General features: G+C 44.8%; 1 protein-coding gene across 3 annotated transcripts; it reads left to right on the plus strand.

The window, feature by feature from the left end:
* Window positions 1–408: 408 nt before the first annotated feature.
* On the plus strand, window positions 409–18,130 carry Cyp4f15 (cytochrome P450, family 4, subfamily f, polypeptide 15). 3 transcript variants are annotated; one of them, NM_001346538.1, is made up of 13 exons: window positions 409–589; window positions 837–1,035; window positions 5,422–5,566; window positions 7,194–7,247; window positions 7,336–7,463; window positions 10,052–10,173; window positions 12,551–12,821; window positions 14,709–14,775; window positions 14,983–15,112; window positions 16,682–16,815; window positions 16,904–16,968; window positions 17,110–17,192; window positions 17,567–18,130. In NM_001346538.1, exons 1-13 carry the CDS (start codon window positions 576–578, stop codon window positions 17,736–17,738), a joined length of 1,584 nt encoding a protein of 527 aa, NP_001333467.1. In that variant the 5' UTR covers window positions 409–575; the 3' UTR covers window positions 17,739–18,130. The 3 variants fall into 3 exon arrangements, with proteins under 3 accessions (NP_001333467.1, NP_598888.1, XP_006523475.1); NM_134127.1 differs by having other exon boundaries at window positions 437–589; window positions 16,661–16,815; window positions 17,567–18,127; XM_006523412.2 differs by lacking the exons at window positions 409–589; window positions 837–1,035; window positions 5,422–5,566; window positions 7,194–7,247; window positions 10,052–10,173 and having other exon boundaries at window positions 7,375–7,463.
* The last annotated feature ends 2,435 nt before the right edge of the window (window positions 18,131–20,565 follow it).

Consider the following 20,565-nt stretch of genomic DNA (forward strand, 5'->3'; position numbering starts at 1 on the left):
ATTCTCCTAGCAGGAGAATTCCTGTTAATGATTTTGCTAGATACACTGTCGTCTCTGACGAGTCTCTGACGCGTAGGGATACCCCTACTTGGCTGTGGATGTTAGACTCAGACTTACCTCTGCTAACCTCAGAGTTTTGCTCCCAAATCTCTCCTGCCCTCAACCTCCATCCCCATGCCCATCCTCCATCCCACCCCCCCACCCCCCGCCCTCCCCCATGATGTGAGAGGGAACAAGTTCTAAGGCTCTGGTGTTCATGCTGTGACCCTGAATTGATTTCACTCTGTACCCTGCTGACCCAACCCCCTCCTTTTGGCCTTCTGCCCCAGAGGGGAGGAGGCAGTTGGGCCTGTGAAGGATTGGCTGACACAACTGAGCTCAGCCTCCTTCAGAGCAGAAGCCAGGAACAAAGAAACTCTAAAGGAAGGAGAACCGTGGGAAACTCACTGTTCCTGAGAGAAGGTGCCTGGCTAAGAGTAGGTTAAAGAGAACTCTAAGCCTGAACCTGGCTGCTTATTTCTAGATAACCAGCTATCTGAAGCCAAAAAGTCAGAGTGATCCTGTTGGCTTCAGACATGGGGTTTTTCAGGTAACATCTCCTGGCAGTTTCATTCAGGAATTTTGGGTCTCTCCCTCTCTCCCTCTCTCCCTCTCTCCCTCCTCCTCCTCCTCCTCTACCTCCACCTCCTCTTCCTCCATATTACTGCCTATTTCCACCCCATGGATCTCTCCTCCTACAAACAGCCTTCATTATTCATATCCCTGGTCCATTATGCCTGATGGCCCCAACCTTCTTCCAACCTCCCAGTCTCACTGTCTGTCCATTTGCCCCACAGGATGCCACAGTTGGACCTGTCTTGGCTGGGACTGAGGCTGGAGGCATCCTCACCATGGCTGCTTTTGCTGCTGATCGGAGCTTCCTGGCTCTTGGCCCGTGTCCTGACTCAGACCTATATCTTCTACAGAACATATCATCATCTTTGTGATTTCCCTCAACCCCCCAAATGGAATTGGTTCTTGGGTCACCTAGGCATGGTGAGTGCAGCAATATATTGTGGGTCTTGTATTTTGGAGAGAATGGACCAGGAATGGACCTCAGGGGATGGGTCTGAAGTCCTCCAGCATCCTTCACTAGCTTTTCTCATGTCCCTGCCTCCACCCCTACTTTGCTCTGGATTAATTTCTAGTCCATCTTTCTTACACTGGTGGACACTTCCAAGGTAGACAATACAGAGTGAGGACCCCTGGGGTTCCCTCATTGTCTGCTGGACTTGAGGCCTCTTGGGAAGCTCTGTCCAACGTCAATGCCATTTTTCTGTCAATCCATATCAGGGTTTCCATGTTTGCCTGGGGGTAATCTCTGGTATTCCTCTCCTACCACCCATGAAGCAGGAGAGTTATGGGTTGTCTTCCTGCCTCTTGTTCCTGAAGCACTTTTTACTTAAAAGCTGTCAGTTCTTCCCTAAGATGGACCATTGAGTCCTGTTGCCCAACTGAGATAAGAGTTGTCTCTTCACCCTCCCGTAAGCATTCCTTGACCCCGTGCCTTAGATTTTGACCAAGTCTGTTCTTGCCTTTGGGTGACTCGGTCTCAGTTGCTTCACTTGCAAACACCGAAGCTCACAACATCTGTACACATCAGTGACATCATACGCAGGGTGATGTTTGGTGAGAGCATGGGGCCTCACAGGTAGGAGTTTCTGCCCTCCTAGAGAATTAGTGGTCCCCTCTTGTCCTGGAGTTGACTAGTCCCTGCTCTGCAGACCTTTTGCACAGTTGGAACTGCAGACCTATCCAAGTTTTGTTTTCATTCTGTTGCTGTGATAAAACACTGACCAAAAGTGACCTCAGGAGGAAAAAGTTTGTTTGAGGGTAGTCAAGGTAGGAACTCCAGCAGGAACTTGAGACAGAAAGCGTGGAGAAACACTGCCCATTTGCTCACTCTCAAGCACATGTTTAGCTAGCTTTTGAAAAATACAGTCCAGAACTATCTGTGCAGAAAATGGTGACAGGTAGAATGGCTGGGTGCTTCTAAATCAACTAACAATTAAGACAGTCCCCCAAAGATGTGCCCACAGACCACTCTGATCTGGCAGTACCATGCAACTGAGACTCCCTTCTCAGGTGAGTAGAGGCCCTGTCAAGTTGTCAATTACAACTAACAGGCTTCAATGTTGCCTAGACACCCCTAAGTCCCGGTTGAGACCTTCCCTGATGATGGTCCCTGGGGCTGAAATTAATACCACCAGAGAACATTCATCTTCGCAAGCCAAGGTGGCTATCTCTGACGTAGGCTGTATACCTTCTCCATTGGCCCTGGGATAGACCCTTGAGACTCAGCCATAACCCTGAGAAAGATGGAGCAGGACTCAGCACAAACCCATATAGTGTAGGCTACTTGTGCAAATCTTCACATCATGTTGCTGTCCTAAATATTGTAGGTATTTGTAAGACAATGGTGTTTATGTATCTAAATACATCTATATATAGGATAACAATAATAAAGATATTGTGCATAGGAATTCTTTGGGTCCATTATGAGCTTATAGGGCCAGGACCACACATATGTAGTGTGTCAGTGACAAGAACATCATTATGCAACACATGATTATATTCAAATAATTATATATACACATGTGTGTGCATATATATACACACATATATACATATATATATATATATATATATATTTAGAGAGAGAGAGATGCATGATACATTTATAAATTCTATACATTGCACACACATATATATATAAAAGAGTGAGGGCAGAGAGAGGGGGTACATTGTGTTATGGTCATTGACTTATATATTGTGGGTTCTAAGCATGCTACAACATGCCATCTGCAAAGTGGAAGCCAGCCTGCAAATAATTCTGAGGCAAAGGGTTGGCATCCTGTGCATGGGGAGATCCTTAGGGGAGGGAGGAGTCGGTGGGATAGGGTTGAATCTGTAAATGTAACTTTTATTCACATGAGGAATTGTTGTCTCTGATGCTTACTGCCTCCACCTGCTAACCTAGGCCTACTTCCGGTCTCTGTACAATCTTACCTAGGCCTAGAAGTTTGCAGCCTCTGAGATTTCCTGCCGAATAAGCTCACCCTTGTTGGTTTTCTCTGAACTCTGACTGGCTGCTTTAACCCAGCTCTTCTGTCTCAAACTCCTCTCCTCTGACTGATTTAATCTGCGCTCTCTCGCTCTCTCTCTCTCTCTCTCTCCCTTTTCTTCTTTTTCACTGTTCTCTTATGAAGCTTCCCCTTCCTCTTTCTTCTCCTGAGAGTTGGGCATATCCTGTCCTCTTTCTATGATTCACCACATTGTCTGCCACTCAATTAGACACCAGTCTAATGATGGCACCCAGTCAAACATGGGTGCTTCTTTCTACAAACTAACTTTACCTTTATTGTTTGGAATTAAAGGTGTGTGCTAAGGGTACGTCTCTATTCCAATCAGAGGTATCAAAGGTGAGTGGGAAGGGCTGAGCCACAACACAACTAGAAACATTTTTTTTCTAGTAGACGACATTAACTTGGGGTTCACAGTGTGATCGAATAGCCTGCAACAAGAGTCCAAAAGTCAACAACCTGCATTGTGATGTCTGTGGGCAGAAGATGGCTATTGCAGTCAGAAAACGAGATTGAGATTTCTTCATCTAATTGCTCTATATTACCAGTTCTCAACATAGGGGTCTCCACACACAGGTTGATATGTGGGTTGCATATTAAATATTACATATTTATATTATGATTCATAATGGTAGCAAAATTACAGTTATGAAGTAGCAACAAAATAATTTTATGGTGGGGGGGTCACCACAGCGTGAGGGACTGTATTAAAGGGTCGCAATATTTTTTTTCCTGTACAATAGTCATATATTTATTCTTAAGCAAGTTATCAATAAAAAATTTAATAGTAAAATGCCTTTACATAGAGTCTGCTGTTCATAAAACCTTTGTTTTTTTGTTTTTGTATTTAGTGTTTACATTGAAAAAAAAACAACAAACCAACCAACCAGCTTCTTAGTTTACACATTTACAAGATTCGTGCTTTTTACCACGTTAGCCACAGTTGGGGAGGAGGAGTCACACCGTTTGTGTGTACACACAGAAAGAAAGGAAAAGGATGGGGGGGACCTAAAGATAAAGACAGAGCAAGAGGACAGTTCAGCAGAGGGCAGAAGAAACGCGGAGAAGGTAGCACACAGGACAACAGCCTTTCTACTTGCTCTGGGGCTCCTGGGTACTGGGGTTCTGGGCAGCCTTTCTAGTGACAGCCCTGGTCTTGATTCTTAAGTCACCATCTTCCTGATTCCCTGGCTGTGAGCAGGACCCTGGTGGTCATCTCTTCTGATGACCACCAAGGATGGAATATTGCACTCATGTGGAGAACAGAAACCCTCAGAGTGGTGGGACAGCCAGGAACGGGCACTCTTGGTGTTCCCGTGGACCACCAAGAGGGACCCTTGGAGCAACTAGTAAGAAAAACAGAGTCCCTGGGATCAGGATAGATGCTTGGCGGGCCTGAGCAAAGGAAGAGAGGCTGGGGGTTCCCAGTTAGGGCTGGGTGACCTCCAGTACTCCCCACTTCCTAGGAAGCCTTGGCCGAGTGGACACTGGGGAGCACGGGTGCCACAAGGCATTTCTGAGAACAAAGGCTTTTGGTCCATGGGTCTAGCCTGCTCTTTCCATCATGGGAGAAGTGAGGACCGCCTGGCTTTCCTGGTACTTGGGGTCAGGATGTGTATACAAGAGGCCAGAAGGGACCCTTGTTGTATATACTCTGTGCATGAGCCTGCCATGCTATCTGCCCTGCTGAGTGGCTATAAAAAAGGTCCAGAAACTGTGTAGGTGTGGGGTGGGCAGAGGGGCCCCAGGATCAGGGTCTAGGTTGAGAGAAGAGGAGCCGGATGGGAGCCCCCTTGGGTGAGCAGCATCGCCTTTCTACTGTTGTGACTCCACTACTGGCTCAGCCTCATGGCTATCCACATTTGAGGCCATCCAGAGGTGGTGGGGCCCCAGGGAAAGTATCTGGTGGGGAAAGGGGGTGCATCTTAGTGGTGAGAATGTTCTCATGCAGAACTGTAGACCAGCCCCAGACAGGCCCCAAATTCTGGCCCAGACAGGGAGCTGGACCAGCTGCACCATTGGAAGCCCTGCAGCTCTTGGGGGAAGGCAGCTGTTGCCCTGAAAGGGTCGCAATATTAAGAAGATTGACGTCTTCAGTGGGTTGGATGGTGCTGCTCCACAGTGTATAGGGTGGGTCATTCTGACCGAGACTACTGATGCAAACACTAATGTCTTGTGGAAACACCATCCTAGAGATAACCCAGAAGTCATGATGTATCAGATACTTTCTGACCATCTCATAGCATCATGTGCTTGACTCCTGACAAACCAACTCAGGAGGTTCCTCTCTTGCTTGCAGATCACACCCACTGAGCATGGTCTGAAGGAGGTGACTAACCTGGTGGCCACCTACCCCCAGGGCTTCATGACATGGCTGGGTCCTATCATTCCTATCATCACTCTGTGCCACCCTGACATCATTCGATCTGTTCTCAATGCCTCAGGTACTTAGGGGAAGCTGCTGGTGGTGTGGTTGTGGGTTTCCTGCTCATGCTTCTGTGCGATTTCTGAAGTAGCCCAGTCCTTCTTTCTCTTGATTTTCTCTACTTTTTGCTGAAGATGTCAGAAGGAAGCCCAGGTGGAGCTCAGCCCAGAGCATGGTAGAATCTTCAGGGCTTACTCTGGCCCCCTGCCTTAATAGTCCTTTGCTTGTAAAGTCTAGGGATCCTGGGATTTCTTTCTACTCACCTCCATTCAGAGCTGAGAGGAAGATGTCCTGTGCACTCATGGTATGGTGTACACCACTGGGGGTGTATGCTACCAGTAGATGGAGACCTGGCAAGTGGTTATCTACACCTTCCACCCACATCAAAGAGGCTTCTGTTTTCCGATCCAGGTGGACATTGGACTAGCCTGTTTGCCTACTTGCCTACTGCCAAGGTCTCTGTGCTGTCTCCAGCAGGTGACCAGAGTGCAGGCAGATGGGACTGTTGTAGTGATTCCCTGGCCTCTGCCTTACCTTCAGTATGCAACTAGATTGATGTGACCATCTCCAAGTCACACCTGTTGTATTAGCTCTTTTTGTTGCTATTACTAATACAACTTCATTGAGCAAAGATTGATTTTTACTTGTGATTCAGGATTCATAGTGATAAAAGAGAGACAGACAGGTAACTGGCTAGAAGAGGGGAGGAAAGGAAGAGGAGGGAAACTCAGTTCAAGATATTTCAAAGGGATTACTCTACTGTCCTACTTTTCTCTAGCCAAGCTCCACTTCCTAAGATTTCTAGAATCTTCCAAAATAATGGCAGCGTCTGACTACTAAATCTTTCAAAACACAAGTTGGTTGAGAGCATTTTATATTCACAATATAACAGCTGGTACGTGTTGTCCTAGGTGTGAACCAAGTTTAATCAAATGAATATGGCCCTATCTGGGGCTCACATAAAGTGTGAGCCCCAGATAGGAGCACATCTGTTTCTTGCCTGAGCAGTTGTTTGAAATTATATTTTTCTCCTGACGAAAACACTGGACATTTGAGAGTATTCTGACATTTGTCACTTAGAGTCCCACTGAAATAGAAACATGGCTGAGATTTCTTATTTGAGGGAGGTCTGATATCTAATTGGACCACATCAATGTTGTATCTGTGAGCTTATTGTAACTATTTTTAAATGGTATCTGGGGCCTACCTATGGGGCACATTGAGATAGATCAGATCATCTATTTCCATTTTAAAGCAGATGGGGTCATTTAGTGTAGGCTATATGTGTTTCAGCCATGTTAGCCCATGTTACCCCTATATATCCATAACACATATCTATATCAGGAGATGTCAGAGCATGCTGGGATGGTCAGGTATGCTATCCTGTAGAATGTCACGCTACACTTGAAGGGCAGACATGGTAGACTATGTTGTAGCCAAGTGAAAGGGTAGTGAGGTGAGTTGCTTCGATCTGAATCCTGTTTCCTCTTCCTCCTCTTCCTATGCATCCTATGTTCCTTTCTCTAACACTGTCATGCTGAATTTGGGGCAGACATGCATGCACCTCGCTGAGCCCTGCCCCCACACTCTCTGTAAGTTAATTTCCTAGCCTCTTCATGGCCCCTGACCATCCTTGTTCATGTCAGCTTCGGTAGCCCTAAAGGAAGTAGTCTTCTACAGTTTCCTGAAACCTTGGCTGGGTGAGTACTACAAACGAAGGGCTCAGGAAAATCCCCCAGGGGTGGATGGGAACATGATACCATGCTCACTGTCATAATGCCCTACCAGGGGATGGGCTCTTGCTGAGTGATGGTGACAAGTGGAGCAGCCACCGTCGCATGTTGACACCTGCTTTCCATTTCAACATCCTAAAACCCTATGTGAAGATTTTCAATGACAGCACCAACATAATGCATGTGAGTCTCTGAAACCCAGGTTCTCAGCTGGCATCTGAGGCAAAGAAACTTTAGATAGGTCTGATCTGTTCTCTAAATGAGTGTGTTAGTTCCATTGCTATGAAGAGACACCATGGCCAAGGCAACTTTTATAAGGGACAATATTTAATTGGGGCTGGCTTACAGTTTCAGAGGGTCAGTTTGTTAACATCATGGCAGCAAGCATGTCACTGTCCAGGCAGGCAAGTGCTGAAGAAGGAGCTGAAAATTCTGCATGCATTGTGATCCGACTGCAGTTAGGAGCGACTGTCTTATAGGCAGCTAGGATGAGGATCTCAAAGCCCATCCCCACAGTGACACACTTCCTCTAACAAGGCCACGCCTCCTAATAGTGCCACTCCATGGGCCAAGAATATTCAAACCACCACTGGGGCGATTGTTTTATTTCATTTTTTTCTCTCCACTTTGTATCCAAGATAATAGCAAAGAGCCATTGAGTGCTCACGCACGGTGAGTGCTTACAAAGAGTTAGGTTCTAATTTCTCAGGATGTTGCCCTGAAAACTACATGCAAACTTGATGACTATTTAGAATCTTTCAATAATGCGCAAGGCACTTCCACACACACTGATTTTGAAACAATGAGGTCTGATGTTACTAACAGGGGTATAGGTCAGGGGGTTGGCTCTTCTAGACAGAGTTTGGGTCACTCGTGGGCAACATATGATCAGCTGTCAGTCAGCTTTCTCGATATCAGCATAATTCCTTTATGCTTGGGATTTTACCAACTTCAAGCTAATTTATCATAGTTTCAGCATCCTGGGCTTGTTCCTATGGCACAGAGTTCCATAGGAAAGAAGCTGGAAGTCACCTGAAGCTTAGGTTTCATTGAAGTTATACCCTCTTCCTTTTTCCAGTGTATATTAGTCAAAGCCATCGATCTAACACGAAAGCAAAGGGCAGTAGAGTAGGCTCAGCATTGCAAGCTAGACCGGGCAGGTGTTGAGCTATTTTAACTTACATCTCAGCCACGTGTCCCTTGTTATTTGCTATTTCTCCTGACCAAATGCTCACAGTCCTTCTCCTATCATGGATGCTCCTTCTGCCCTTTGGCTCTTCCTTTTTCCTCCCCTGGTCTCTCCCGAGACCCCTCACTCATTCTCAAGTCCTGCCTTTTATTGATCAATTTACTCAGGGAGCAAGGTTTGTACAACAAAAGCTGACATACCTGAGAATTTGACTGTCTTGGGGCAACCAGATGTTAGGATACAGAATTTAACATTTGAATCCATAGCAGCACCAAACCAACCCCAACGCTTGTGGATTCTGCCAGACCATACAAGATTTCTTATTCAGATATGGAAGGTAGTCAGGTACTCCTGGTGCACTCTTGGCTTCCGTCCTTTCTTGAAAGCATATAAATTTCATGGGGTATTAAAAATGGCCTTCAGAGGATGGCAACATATGCCCTCTATTATGTAACTTAGTTTTAGGGACTCTGCTTTTGTAACAAGCTGAAATAAGCCTGATATTTGACCATAGAAGACCATCACTGCACCTCTCAAGGCTTTCTGAAATATCTGTGTCCAGGTGAAGAACACTGGGATGATTTTTTTCTTGAAACACTTAGAAAGGGTGCTTAGAAAACAATGGATAACTGCCATACCTGTCATAGAGATAGCTTTAAGTCCAACTTATGACACCCAAGATAAGAAATAATGCCATTTACTGAATTCTTAACATGTTGGGGAACTGATGGTCATGACCCAATTCCATAAATTATGCTGCAAATTTAATTTTAACCAACCTGTGAGATACAAATTATTTTTTCCTCATTAAGAATGAACCTGAGAGGCCCATTGGACATGCAAACTTTATATGCCCCAGTACAGGGGAACGCCAGGGCCAAAAAGGGGGAGTGGGTGGGTAGGGGAGTGGGGGTGGGTGGGTATGGGGGACTTTTGGTATAGCATTGGAAATGTAAATGAGCTAAATACCTAATAAAACATGGAAAAAAAAAGAATGAACCTGAGGAGTCAGGCGGTAGTGGCGCAAGCCTTTAATCCCAGCACTTGGGAGGCAGAGGCAGGAGGATTTCTGAGTTAGAGGCCAGCCTGATCTACAGAGTGAGTTCCAGGACAGCCAGGGCTATACAGAGAAACCCTGTCTCGAAACCTCCCTCCCCCACCCCCCCCAAAAAAGAATGAACCTGAGGTTTGGAGGCATAAAGGAACTTGCCAGAGAGTAAGTGATCCAGAAATAGTGGCACACGGGCTCCATCATGGTTTATCCGATGCGGTCAGATCACCTTGTTGCTGAAGACATATCAAGTGAGACAGAGGACAATAAATGAGCTGACTGATGGTGCACAGAGCATGGCAGTCAGAGCTGAGGCTTAACCACACAGGGCTTCTGGTCTCCATTTTTGGGTCTTGTGTCCGACATAACAGTTTCACTCCCACTCATGACTGGTAAACTCTGGGGTCAAGTGTCAACCCTGGTCAACCCTGGAAATATGGGAGGCTGATGTTGGGTATCAGTTCTTGTAGTTGTGACTGTTGACTGGGAAATATCTCAAGAAGTTATGATACCCCTTCTTTTTCTGCAAAGGCCAAGTGGCAGCACCTGGCCTCAGGTGGCAGCGCCCGTCTGGATGTGTTTGAGAACATCAGCCTCATGACCTTGGACAGCCTGCAGAAATGTGTCTTCAGTTTTGATAGCAACTGCCAGGAGTGAGTCCCTCCCTTAGGTCTGAGAACCTGGATTATGGATTTGGGAGGTAGTATAGTAGGGATGGGTAGCTAGTAGGAAAAAGGGGGAGCTCTCGGAGGAGGTGATTTAGAACAAGGACCAGGGATGCAGGTGAGTAGATCATATTCATCTGGGATAGAGGAGACACTTTAGAAATGGGGTTGGCAGGCTGACACTGAATTAGATACTTTTCTCACAGCTGCAACAAAATACTTGATAAAAGCAATTTAAGGGAGGGTTTATTTTAACTCACAGTTTGAAGAAAACCCCATCATGGCCTGGAAGGAAAGGCAGCAAGGTGGCTACATTGTGTCTGCAGTCAGGAAGCAAAGAGTAATGAGTGTGCGTAGGCTCAACTAGCTTTCTCCTTTTTGCATACTCTGAAACGCACTTCTCATTTTAAATACAAACAAGTGTGCAGAGAGTAGGAATTACCCCACAGCCTGAATATTTATGCTATCTTGAAATTTCCTTCACTCAAAAGGTCTATCACCTTTTCTTTCCTTTTGCTTTTTCTTTTGTTGGTTTGTTTTGAAACAAGATTTTTCTGTATAGCGCTGGTTATCCTGGAACTTACTCTGTGGATCAGGCTGGCCTAGAACTCAGAGATCCACCTGTCTCTGCCTCCTGAGTGCTGATATTAAGGGCATGCACCACCATCACTTGGTGATCTATCACCTTTTAATTCAGCTTCACACATGTTCTCAGGACCTAGGTAGAATGCTGTCAAATTAATTTGCATAAAAATAGCAAGAATGGATTCTAGTCTAGCTCCTGATTGGTGCCCTCCCCCAAAAAACAAAACCAAAATCCATATGATCCAGCTCTCCACTGTCTGCATTTCTCTTTGATATTCTGGTCTCCCAACTTCCAATCATAATTTCCTTTCAAGCTTCCCTTACAAAATTTAACGATGTTTCTGGATTAGCATTTTATTTGGTTTTTTTGTTTGTTGTTTGTTTGGTTTTTCAAGACAGGGTTTCTCTGTATAGCCCTGGCTGTCCTGGAACTCACTCTGTAGGCCAGGCTCGCCTTGAACTCAGAAATCTGCCTGCCTCTGCCTCCTGAGTTCTGGGATTAAAGGCGTGTGCCATCACACCTGGCTGGATTAGCATTTTAAATTCTATGTTTCTACTGCAAACAGGTTTCAAAGGACTAAGAACCACATGGTCAGAATTATTACAGCAACAACCCCACTTCTGGTACCAATTTCATGTACTACCTGTGTTTCTTGTTGATACAACGAGAATCAACTTAAAAGAGGGAAGGATCTGCTTTGGGTTACAGTTGAGGGGAAGTCCATCGAGTTAAGGGAGTCACTATGGTAGGAATGTGAGACTGCTGGTCACATTGCATACAAAACAAGGAAGCAGAGAGCAATGAATGGTTATGCTCAGCTAGCTTTCTCCTTTTTGTGTGTCTGAAACACCCAGCCATGGAATAGTGTTGCTCTTATTAAGGTGAGTATTCTCACCTTAATTAACCCAGTCTTGAGAATCCAGGTGTGCTCAGAAATTTGTCTACAAGATGATTCTAGATCTTGTTCAGTTGACAATCAATATACAGCAACATAGTGTCAGGACACATAGTATCAGGACATTGAAAGCCAGCCAAAGGTGGGAATGTTCTGCTGTAATTTCTACCAAGGGTGTTTATGTTTATAGTCAATTCTGTTGCTGTCACAAAGTTTCTGAGTGTATTGAGTTTTAAAAAAGGGGGGGGGTTGTCACCGTTTTGGAGTCTTTTGTTGATGGTTCTTTGACTCTATTATTTTGGTGGGGATACATGTTAAGAAAAATGTTTTCCTCATGTCAGTTAGGAAGTAAAGAGAGTCAGGAGAGGGTCAGGGTTCTAATATTCTCTCCAAGTCACACTTATAGTTGCCTAGCCACCCTCAATTAAGCCCTACCTATTAATGGTTTTGACACTTTCTAACAGCCCCAGAGATGGACTTTGGGAGCCAGCTCCAAACCACAGGAAACAGACATGATCATATCAGCTCTGTAGATACTGATTGTCTTGTAGATAAAAGGTGGGACTGTCACTAAATGCAGGGACCATATAGAAATACTGAATTACTGGAAGAAAAAGAGTTCCTAGCTGAGCGGGGTGCTGGAAAGCAGGCGGGTGAGAGCTAGATCTGGGGACAAAGGGAGGAAAGGAAGGAGTGACAGTAGTATTGTTCATGGGTGTTCGTGAGGATGGGGAGGTGAGCGAGACTTCACGGTCAAATGTCACCACTAATGCCTCTTATATATTTGTGTGGCCATCTGTTTCTGACTACTGAGTATTCTGTTGGGAAATACTGAGCTTCAGTTGTGTTGAATTCTTGCCTCCCTTCATGCTGTACTCATGCAGGAATCCCAGTGAGTATATTTCTGCCATCTTGGAGCTCAGTGCCTTAGTGACCAAACGGTACCACCAGCTGCTTCTACACATAGACTCACTCTATCAGCTCACCTGTAGTGGGCGGCGCTTCCACAAGGCCTGCCACCTGGTGCACAGCTTCACAGATGCTGTCATCCAGGATCGACGACGTACTCTCCCCAGTAAGCATGAGGATGATGTCCTCAAGGCCAAGGCTAAGTCCAAAACTCTGGATTTCATTGATGTGCTGCTGCTGAGCAAGGTGGGTTCTCAGGAGGTGAAATGGTGCTGCTTACACTTAATTTGTTGAGTGTGATAATGGACACCTTTAACCCCAGTATTCTACAGGGAGCAGTAGGAAGATCATTGTGAGTTTGAGGCCAGCCTGGTCTACATATTAAGCTCCAGGCTAGTCAAGGCTACACAGTGAAATTCCATCTCAAAAAAATTTAATCAATTCATTAAATAGCTCTTTTTGTGTTTGCAAGGGAATTTTTTTAAAAAAGATAGAATCTCACTAAAGAACCCTGGCTGACTTCAATCTCATGCTCTTCCTGCTCTCACCTTGAACACGCTGGAATTACAGATGTATGCCAGATAAAGTTAGCATTTTGAGACTAGTCTCGCTGTGTTGTCGGTTAATGGATCCTGCTGTCCCAACTTCCCAAGTTGAGGACCACATGGTTGTGCCACAAGCTCAACTTTAATAACAAAAAATATAGGATCAAAAGATAGTTCAGATTTATGACTTGATGTAAAGGATACCTCAGGGCCATGGAAGTCATTTGAGGAAAGGAAGGACAGGCCAAAAAGAAAAATTATAGAGATAACACTAGAATCCACTCAGCACATCTCTGCTAGTTCTGAAACTGAAGGATCTCAGATTTTACTCTATTTCTAACTTAATGTGCTGTTGAGAAATCATATCTGTATCTGTATGTGTGCCTAGAACTGTGTAGCTGCAAATGAGGGCAGCCCATCCATTATCCCCAACAATAATAGCAGCCGGACTAGGGTTGTAAGATGGCATCCCGTTCCCAGCTCCTCCTTCCTCAGGTGATGTGAGAACTTCATCTGTGTGTCAGCAGGTCTTACACCACAGGAAAAAGATCAATACATTGTGAATTTCACAGGTTTCACATCAGAGCTGACACATCTGAGTCTTCTTTGTTTCAGGGAGTCCGGATAGATCAAAAAGGAGGAAGAGCTAGAAAGCAGGAGACAGAAGAGAGGGATGTGGAAATAAGGAGACAAGATGGGAGTGTAGGGAGAAAGTAATGTTGGGAGAGGAAGAGAATAAGAGACAAGAGAGCTGAAGAGGAAATTTTAAAATTAATTTTTGAGTGTGCGAACTAATGCATTTCATTATGGCATATTCATGCACATATACCATTGTGTGTTGAGAGAGCTTTATTCTGGAATGTAAGCAAGTTTTCTCCAATCACAGGTGAATTCCACAGGTATGAAAGCCTAATAGACTCCAAAGGACGTAAGATATATTCTCTGAATGTAGCACCCATGAATCGAACAAGAGAACACAATAGGAATTGGGGTGCAGGATAAAACAGTCATGGGAGGAAATAAATGAAAATAGTTAAAAGTGAAAAAGAAAGAGAAGGAGAACTTTAGTTGCTGGTCATGTGTAAGGTGACATCGCACATTGTCATATTGTCAGTATTTCTCCTGCCAGTCTAACCCTTTCTGTCCCCAAGTGAGCAACATTTCCCTTGCTGACAAGAGAGCAGGTAAACACCATTCTCACCACACAGTTATGGAACAACTGTCAGAAAGTGTCCCACTCCTTCTTAAAGAGGACATCCTTTTAATGAGTAATGTTTAAGCTCCAATTGCAAAGAAATACGGCCATAAAATCATCCTATATGCAATGTTACTTGCTCCTTTTTTTCCTAGAAATCTCTCATCATACAGAAACTGGAAAATATTCAGAGGTCACTAATTCCTTCAACAAGTAAAAACAAATGAGCAAACAAACAGGAGGCAGGACAGTCAAGAACGATATCTGGAGGCAGAGACCTCTAATGATGATCAAGAGAGATGCAGAGGTGCAGTGGACTTGAGATCTAAGAGCTGCCTCAAGTTAGACATAGCCCCAGAACTGGTGTGATCTAGTGTCTTGTCTTGTCTCCAGGATGAAGATGGAAAGGAGCTGTCAGATGAGGACATTAGAGCAGAGGCTGACACCTTCATGTTTGAGGGTGAGGCTCCCAGTATGGGACTACAGAGTGAACAGAAAACCTTCATTCTGGGCACATATTGAATGGACCCTATTCATTCAACTATCATCCCCCTATCATCCATTGTCCCCTTTCCCCATCTTTCCTGGGCTTCTCCCTGCCTGGCTGCTACCCACTTTGTGGTGCTGAAGTAGCTTTGAGACCTAAGTCCACCTATCTGCCCCACAGGCCATGACACCACAGCCAGCGGGCTCTCCTGGATCCTGTACAATCTGGCAAGGCACCCAGAATACCAGGAGCGCTGCCGGCAGGAGGTGCAGGAGCTGCTGAGGGATCGAGAGTCTACAGAAATTGAGTGGTGAGCATAGGTCTTGGTGTCTCACCAGGACCCTCTCTTGGCTCTGCTCCTCAGGTAGAGAAGGGGGTCTCTTTTTTATGACTCTTCCATTACTACTTTATGGGAATAGTATCTGCCTCATTAACAAAAGGAAATTTTATGCATTGGGACAGACTGAAAATAAAATAATGTGGAGGGCAAATGATGTCACTTTGCAGATTTTATATATATATATATATATATATATATATATACATATATATATATATATATATATACATATATATATATATATATATATATATATATATATATATGATGGATTCTCATAACATAATGGATTCTCATAACAATTTTATGAGCAGTCTATCCTGTGCTAAGGATGCAGCTGAAAGAAGTGTTGTCAGGAGCTCCAAGCTTGATGGGAGAACAGTCCTGCATCAGAACACATACCAGAACACACTGGCAGGTGTGAGGTTTAAAGTAAGAAAAGCAAGGCTGGAGCACAGGATATGTTTCAATTTAGGACCCTGAATGAGTATCAGGAGACATGTGGTTGGGACTAAGGTACAGGGAAGAGGAGGTGGCAGAAAATAATAGAGATAAGGAGAGAGGTGTTTTGTGACTTTTCTTGGAGAAATGTGAGCCAATACCTATTTGCCCTCATGGATTACAGACTGAAGGAATGATTCCATCAAACTCATTGGCAAAACAATGAGCTTATTAGGGTTATTCACATGAGTAATGGTAAAGAGCTGATTATAGCTGTATCACTGAAAATCTCACCCTAATATAGATAAGGGAGTAATGATGAGGGGCTATTTATAGCCATATCACTGAAAATCTCACCCTAATATTGATAAGGATTCAAAAGAAAAAAGCCATGTTCTTAGAACTCCTACAGAATTTCTCTCTGTCCAGTAGAGATTACCTTTTATTTAACCTTGAGGATGGGTCTTATGGATCTCATAGGTTTCAGGAATTTCCTAAGACTTGTGAGTTGTTCACACCTTGATCCTTATAAGTTTTATGCACACCCTGAGTCTTTTGGAGCTCCCTCTGGAAGGAATGTTTTAGTTTGGACAAATGTGTTACATAGTGAGGCAGAAGGATGTTAAGAGGAAGAGGGGGATAAGAAAGAGGAGAAAAAAGTGAAGAAAAGGCATTGGAGAAAAGGAGAATGTAGGAGAAAGAAGGAGGAGTGATAGATGATAAGGAGGAAGAAGAGTGGGAGAAAAAGAAGTAGGAGAATGAAGGGAACGAGGAGGATCATGAGAGAGGAAAGAGAGTTTGTATGTGAAGGAGTAGAGTGGGAAAAAGAGAAGAATAAGACAGTGTGGAGGGAAGAGACAGAATATAGAAGGATGGGAGGGAGGGAAGGAGTTTTTGAGTTGCTTTTTATGATGGACATTTGGATGTGTTTGCTTCAGAAAAAGCTTCTAAAGATACTTGGCTAAATTCTCTCCAGCACTTTCCTACTTCTTTCCTTGAGAATGTTTTAGCACTGTGAAGAAAGGTTATGTGGCCAACACAGCGACTGGTGATCTGTTTTTGCTCCTGGACAAACAGCTCCTGTGCTGTGTTCCTTAGGGACGACTTGGCCCAGCTACCCTTCCTGACCATGTGCATCAAGGAGAGTCTGCGGCTGCATCCCCCAGTCACGGTCATTTCCCGTCGTTGTACCCAAGACATTGTGCTCCCAGATGGCCGGGTCATACCTAAAGGTGCCCAGGGGACAGGGAAGGAAAGTCCTGGGCACACAGCAAGGTTTATTCAGCAGCAGGCTCACCCTCCTGGCCCTACTTCATACAGGTGTTATCTGCATCATCAATATTTTCGCGACCCATCACAACCCAACTGTGTGGCCTGACCCTGAGGTACTCTAGCTCCCTTCTCCCATCCTTTTTCATCACAATGATCCTAGAGGAAGGAGCAGTTTTGGGCTGGGGAAATCAGAACTTACTATCCTTCGCACATAACGGGATTTTGTCTCTGGCTGATGCCACTTTCTCTTTCAGGTTTATGACCCCTTCCGCTTTGACCCAGAGAATATCAAGGACAGGTCACCTCTGGCTTTTATTCCCTTCTCCGCTGGGCCCAGGTAATGCCAGGAGGCTTGAGGTGGTGGGGCAAACGTTTAGGCAAGATGGAAAGGGTGGAAACTTGGGACAATACGGATCAAGATCTCGTTCCTGCATCTTGACATGTTAAGTAAAGAGGTACAGAGCAAGGCTTGGGGAAGTCCAAGAACCACATATGCTCATGTGAGTTGAGCTCTGAGGTCTGACTGAGGTTCACTGGATCCAGAATGTGACGCAGGCGAGGGTTCCCAAATAAGTTAGTTCCCCCTGGGTGCCCTCCAGCTGGCGGGCCAATGGGGAAGGAACCTAGGCCAGACTGAAGTCACAGAAGTGTTAGGTGGGTTCTGAATGGGATTCAGATCACAGTCAGAGTCACCACCCTGTCAACCCGCAGGAACTGCATAGGACAGACGTTTGCTATGAACGAGATGAAGGTGGCGCTGGCGCTGACGCTGCTGCGCTTCCGTGTGCTGCCAGATGACAAGGAGCCGCGCCGGAAGCCCGAGTTGATCCTGCGCGCAGAGGGCGGGCTGTGGCTGCGGGTGGAGCCGCTGAGCACACAGTGACTCCCTGCACCTGGACGGGTCCCACCCACCCGCTTACCTCTACGGTTGTCACCTGTGCCAGAGGCTCGCAGAATACCAGTAGGGGGCGCTGGAGGACGACAGGGAACCAGCAGTTGTGGGGCGGGAGCTGGGGTTAGCATCCTTTGGCCCAGATCCCTGACTTCATTGGCCTCTACATTGTCCTAGTTGGTCTTACTCTATTGCCCAATAGAGAGATAAAGGGAAGTGTCTAGGCAGGATGGAGGCCAGGCTCGAGCTCAGAGAACCTTATAAGTTGAGGTAAACTTCCATCGCCTTGACCTCCATTCTAATCTCAAAACTCCAATTCTAGGATTCTTTAGTGTTTCTGTGAAAACTAAATTTTAGGTTTATTAAACCTAACAAGCCTGCCATTTGTTGCTGGGTTTTATTTTGTTTGTTTGGTTGGTTTGGTTTGGTTTTGAATAGGAGGTCTCACTACACTGCCCTGGGTGGTCTCAAATTCCCCCAATTGTTAATGCTTCATTTTATTATTTTTTTTTCTTTCATTCCTATGGTTTTTTTTTCTTTTATCTTTTATAGATTTTTTTTATACAATGTATTCTGATTGCGGTTTTCCTTACCCTTTTCCTTCCCACCTTTCCTCCCCCCATCCAGACTCAAGCCCTCTATCACTCATTATAAAACAAAGAGGTATATAATACAATACAATTAAACACAATACAATTAAACAAAAACAAACAAATCAGAATAGGACAAAACAACCAAATAAGAAAAAGAGCCCAGTCAGCTATTGGATGGATCACAGGGCCCCTAAGGAGGCGCTAGAGAAAGTACCCAAGGAGCTAAAGGGGTCTGCAACCCTATAGGTGGAACAACAATATGAACTAACCCTTCCCCCCTCCCCTGGAGCTGGTGTCTCTAGCTGCATATGTATCAGAAGATGGCATAGTCGGCCATCAGTGAAAAGAGAGGCCCATTGGTCTTGCAAACTTTATATGCCTCAGTACAGGGGAATGCCAGGGCCAAGAAGTGGGAGTGGGTGGGTAGGGGAGTGGGGGGGGGGGGTATGGGGGACTTTTGAGATAGCATTGGAAATGTAAATGAAGAAAATACCTAATTAAAATAAAATTTAAAAAAGAAAGATAAAGAGCGAAAGAAATAGCACAAGAAACACAGACACACACAAACACACACACACACCTGCTGCAATGCCATGAAAAACATGAAACTGGAAGCCATAATGTATGTACAAATTACTTGTAAGGAAAGAAAAACAATGCTCTGACTTAACATTATGAGACAAAGAACCTTCAAAGATGCTGTAGAGGTCCTTTTATGTTGGAAAAATTATGAGACAAAGAATATCCAAAGATTCTACTGCGTTCTTTTGGTGTTGGCTATCTACTGCTGGGCTTGAGGCCTGCTCATAAGAGTGGCTTGTTCCCCCAGCGAGTCTAAACTTTTACTCTTAAAGGGACCTCTGTCCCAGCATTCTACAAAGCTGGAACAAAAGCCTGTGGTGCACTGTACTGGGCTAGCCTTCACTGCTATGCGTCACTGAGGATGTGGGAGTCGGGAGTGATGGGTGATTGTTTGCGAATTGAACAATCATCTACTCTCCCTGGTAGAGAAGCAAGGACAGAGCAAAGGATCTGCCCAAGCCTGGCACAGAAAACTGTGAGATTGTTGACCCTACTTACAAGAGATAGAGACAGGGCTACTTACAGAAGCGTAGACAAAGGCAGCTATTTCACAGAAATACCTGCCCTGCTTCTGACTGCTCGTGAGAGCTGCATCTTTGATGTCCCGTATAAAGTCTTTTTTTTCTCTATCTAGCATTCCTTACTACTTATATAACATTGCAAATCTTGCAACTTTCAGGGGTTTCCTGACATTTGTTAAGTGTTTGTTGGGGTCTGGAATTGCCACTCAAACCAAACTAATACTGATTTCAATTAAGGAAAAATAGATTATTGAACACATACCTTAATACTACCTTAATACTGGGTGTCCAGGACCACAAAAAAAGACTGAGGACCCCAAATGCAGTTCTAGACTTCTGTATTAATCAGGGTTCTCTAGAGTCACAGAGCTTACAGGTAGTCTCTATATAGTAAGGGAATTTGTTGATGACTTACAGTTTGTAGTCCAACTCCCAACAATGGTCAGTAGCAGCTGTGAATGGAAGTTTAAGGATCTAGCAGTTGCTCAGTCCCACAAGGCAAGCAGGTGAAGAAGAGAGTGAATCTTCCTTCTTCCAATGTCCTTATGTAGGTCTCCAGCAGAAGGTGTGGCCCAGATTAAAGGTGTGTACCACCACGCCTTTAATCCCAGATGATCTTGAACTCGGAGATCTCCCTGTCTTAATCTTCTGGAATTCATAGCCACTATGACTCAAGCTCTCCACGCCAAGATCCAGGTCAGAAACTTGTATCTCCTAGACTCCAGATTCGGATCACAGGTGAGCCTCCAATTCTGGATTGTAGTTCATTCCAGATAGAGTCAAGTTGACAACCAGAATACCCACTACATCTGCTCTCAGGTAGGCTTTTTATAAAAAAACAAAAAACAAAAAAACAAACAAAAAAAAACAGTTTCAAAAGTTTAAAGTGCAAGGAGGGCAGCTGTTGGCTTACTAGGCAAAGTATTGTCAGCTGCTTGGTCCTTTAAGCTGATTGGTCCTGAGTAAAGTAAGTTGGGTGGTAGATGTGTGCTCAACAGGGGAACTTCAGAACATTTAGATAACAGAGCATGAGTATTATAATCACAACTCTTTGGCTGATTAGTAACATTCTTCAGTGTCAGCCACAAAAATCACGGTGAGTTCATATGTTCAGGAAGGGCT

This window comes from Mus musculus, chromosome 17, assembly GCF_000001635.26.
Source record: "Mus musculus strain C57BL/6J chromosome 17, GRCm38.p6 C57BL/6J".
In the NCBI taxonomy this organism is placed as follows: Eukaryota; Metazoa; Chordata; class Mammalia; order Rodentia; family Muridae; genus Mus; species Mus musculus.

Bases quoted from the DNA above. Each gene is read 5' to 3' on its own strand.
- Cyp4f15 (NM_134127.1), top strand. The intron at 7,464-10,051 runs GTGAGTCTCTGA...TTTTCTGCAAAG, and splicing joins ACAGCACCAACATAATGCAT to GCCAAGTGGCAGCACCTGGC. The intron at 14,776-14,982 runs GTGAGGCTCCCA...TCTGCCCCACAG, and splicing joins TGACACCTTCATGTTTGAGG to GCCATGACACCACAGCCAGC.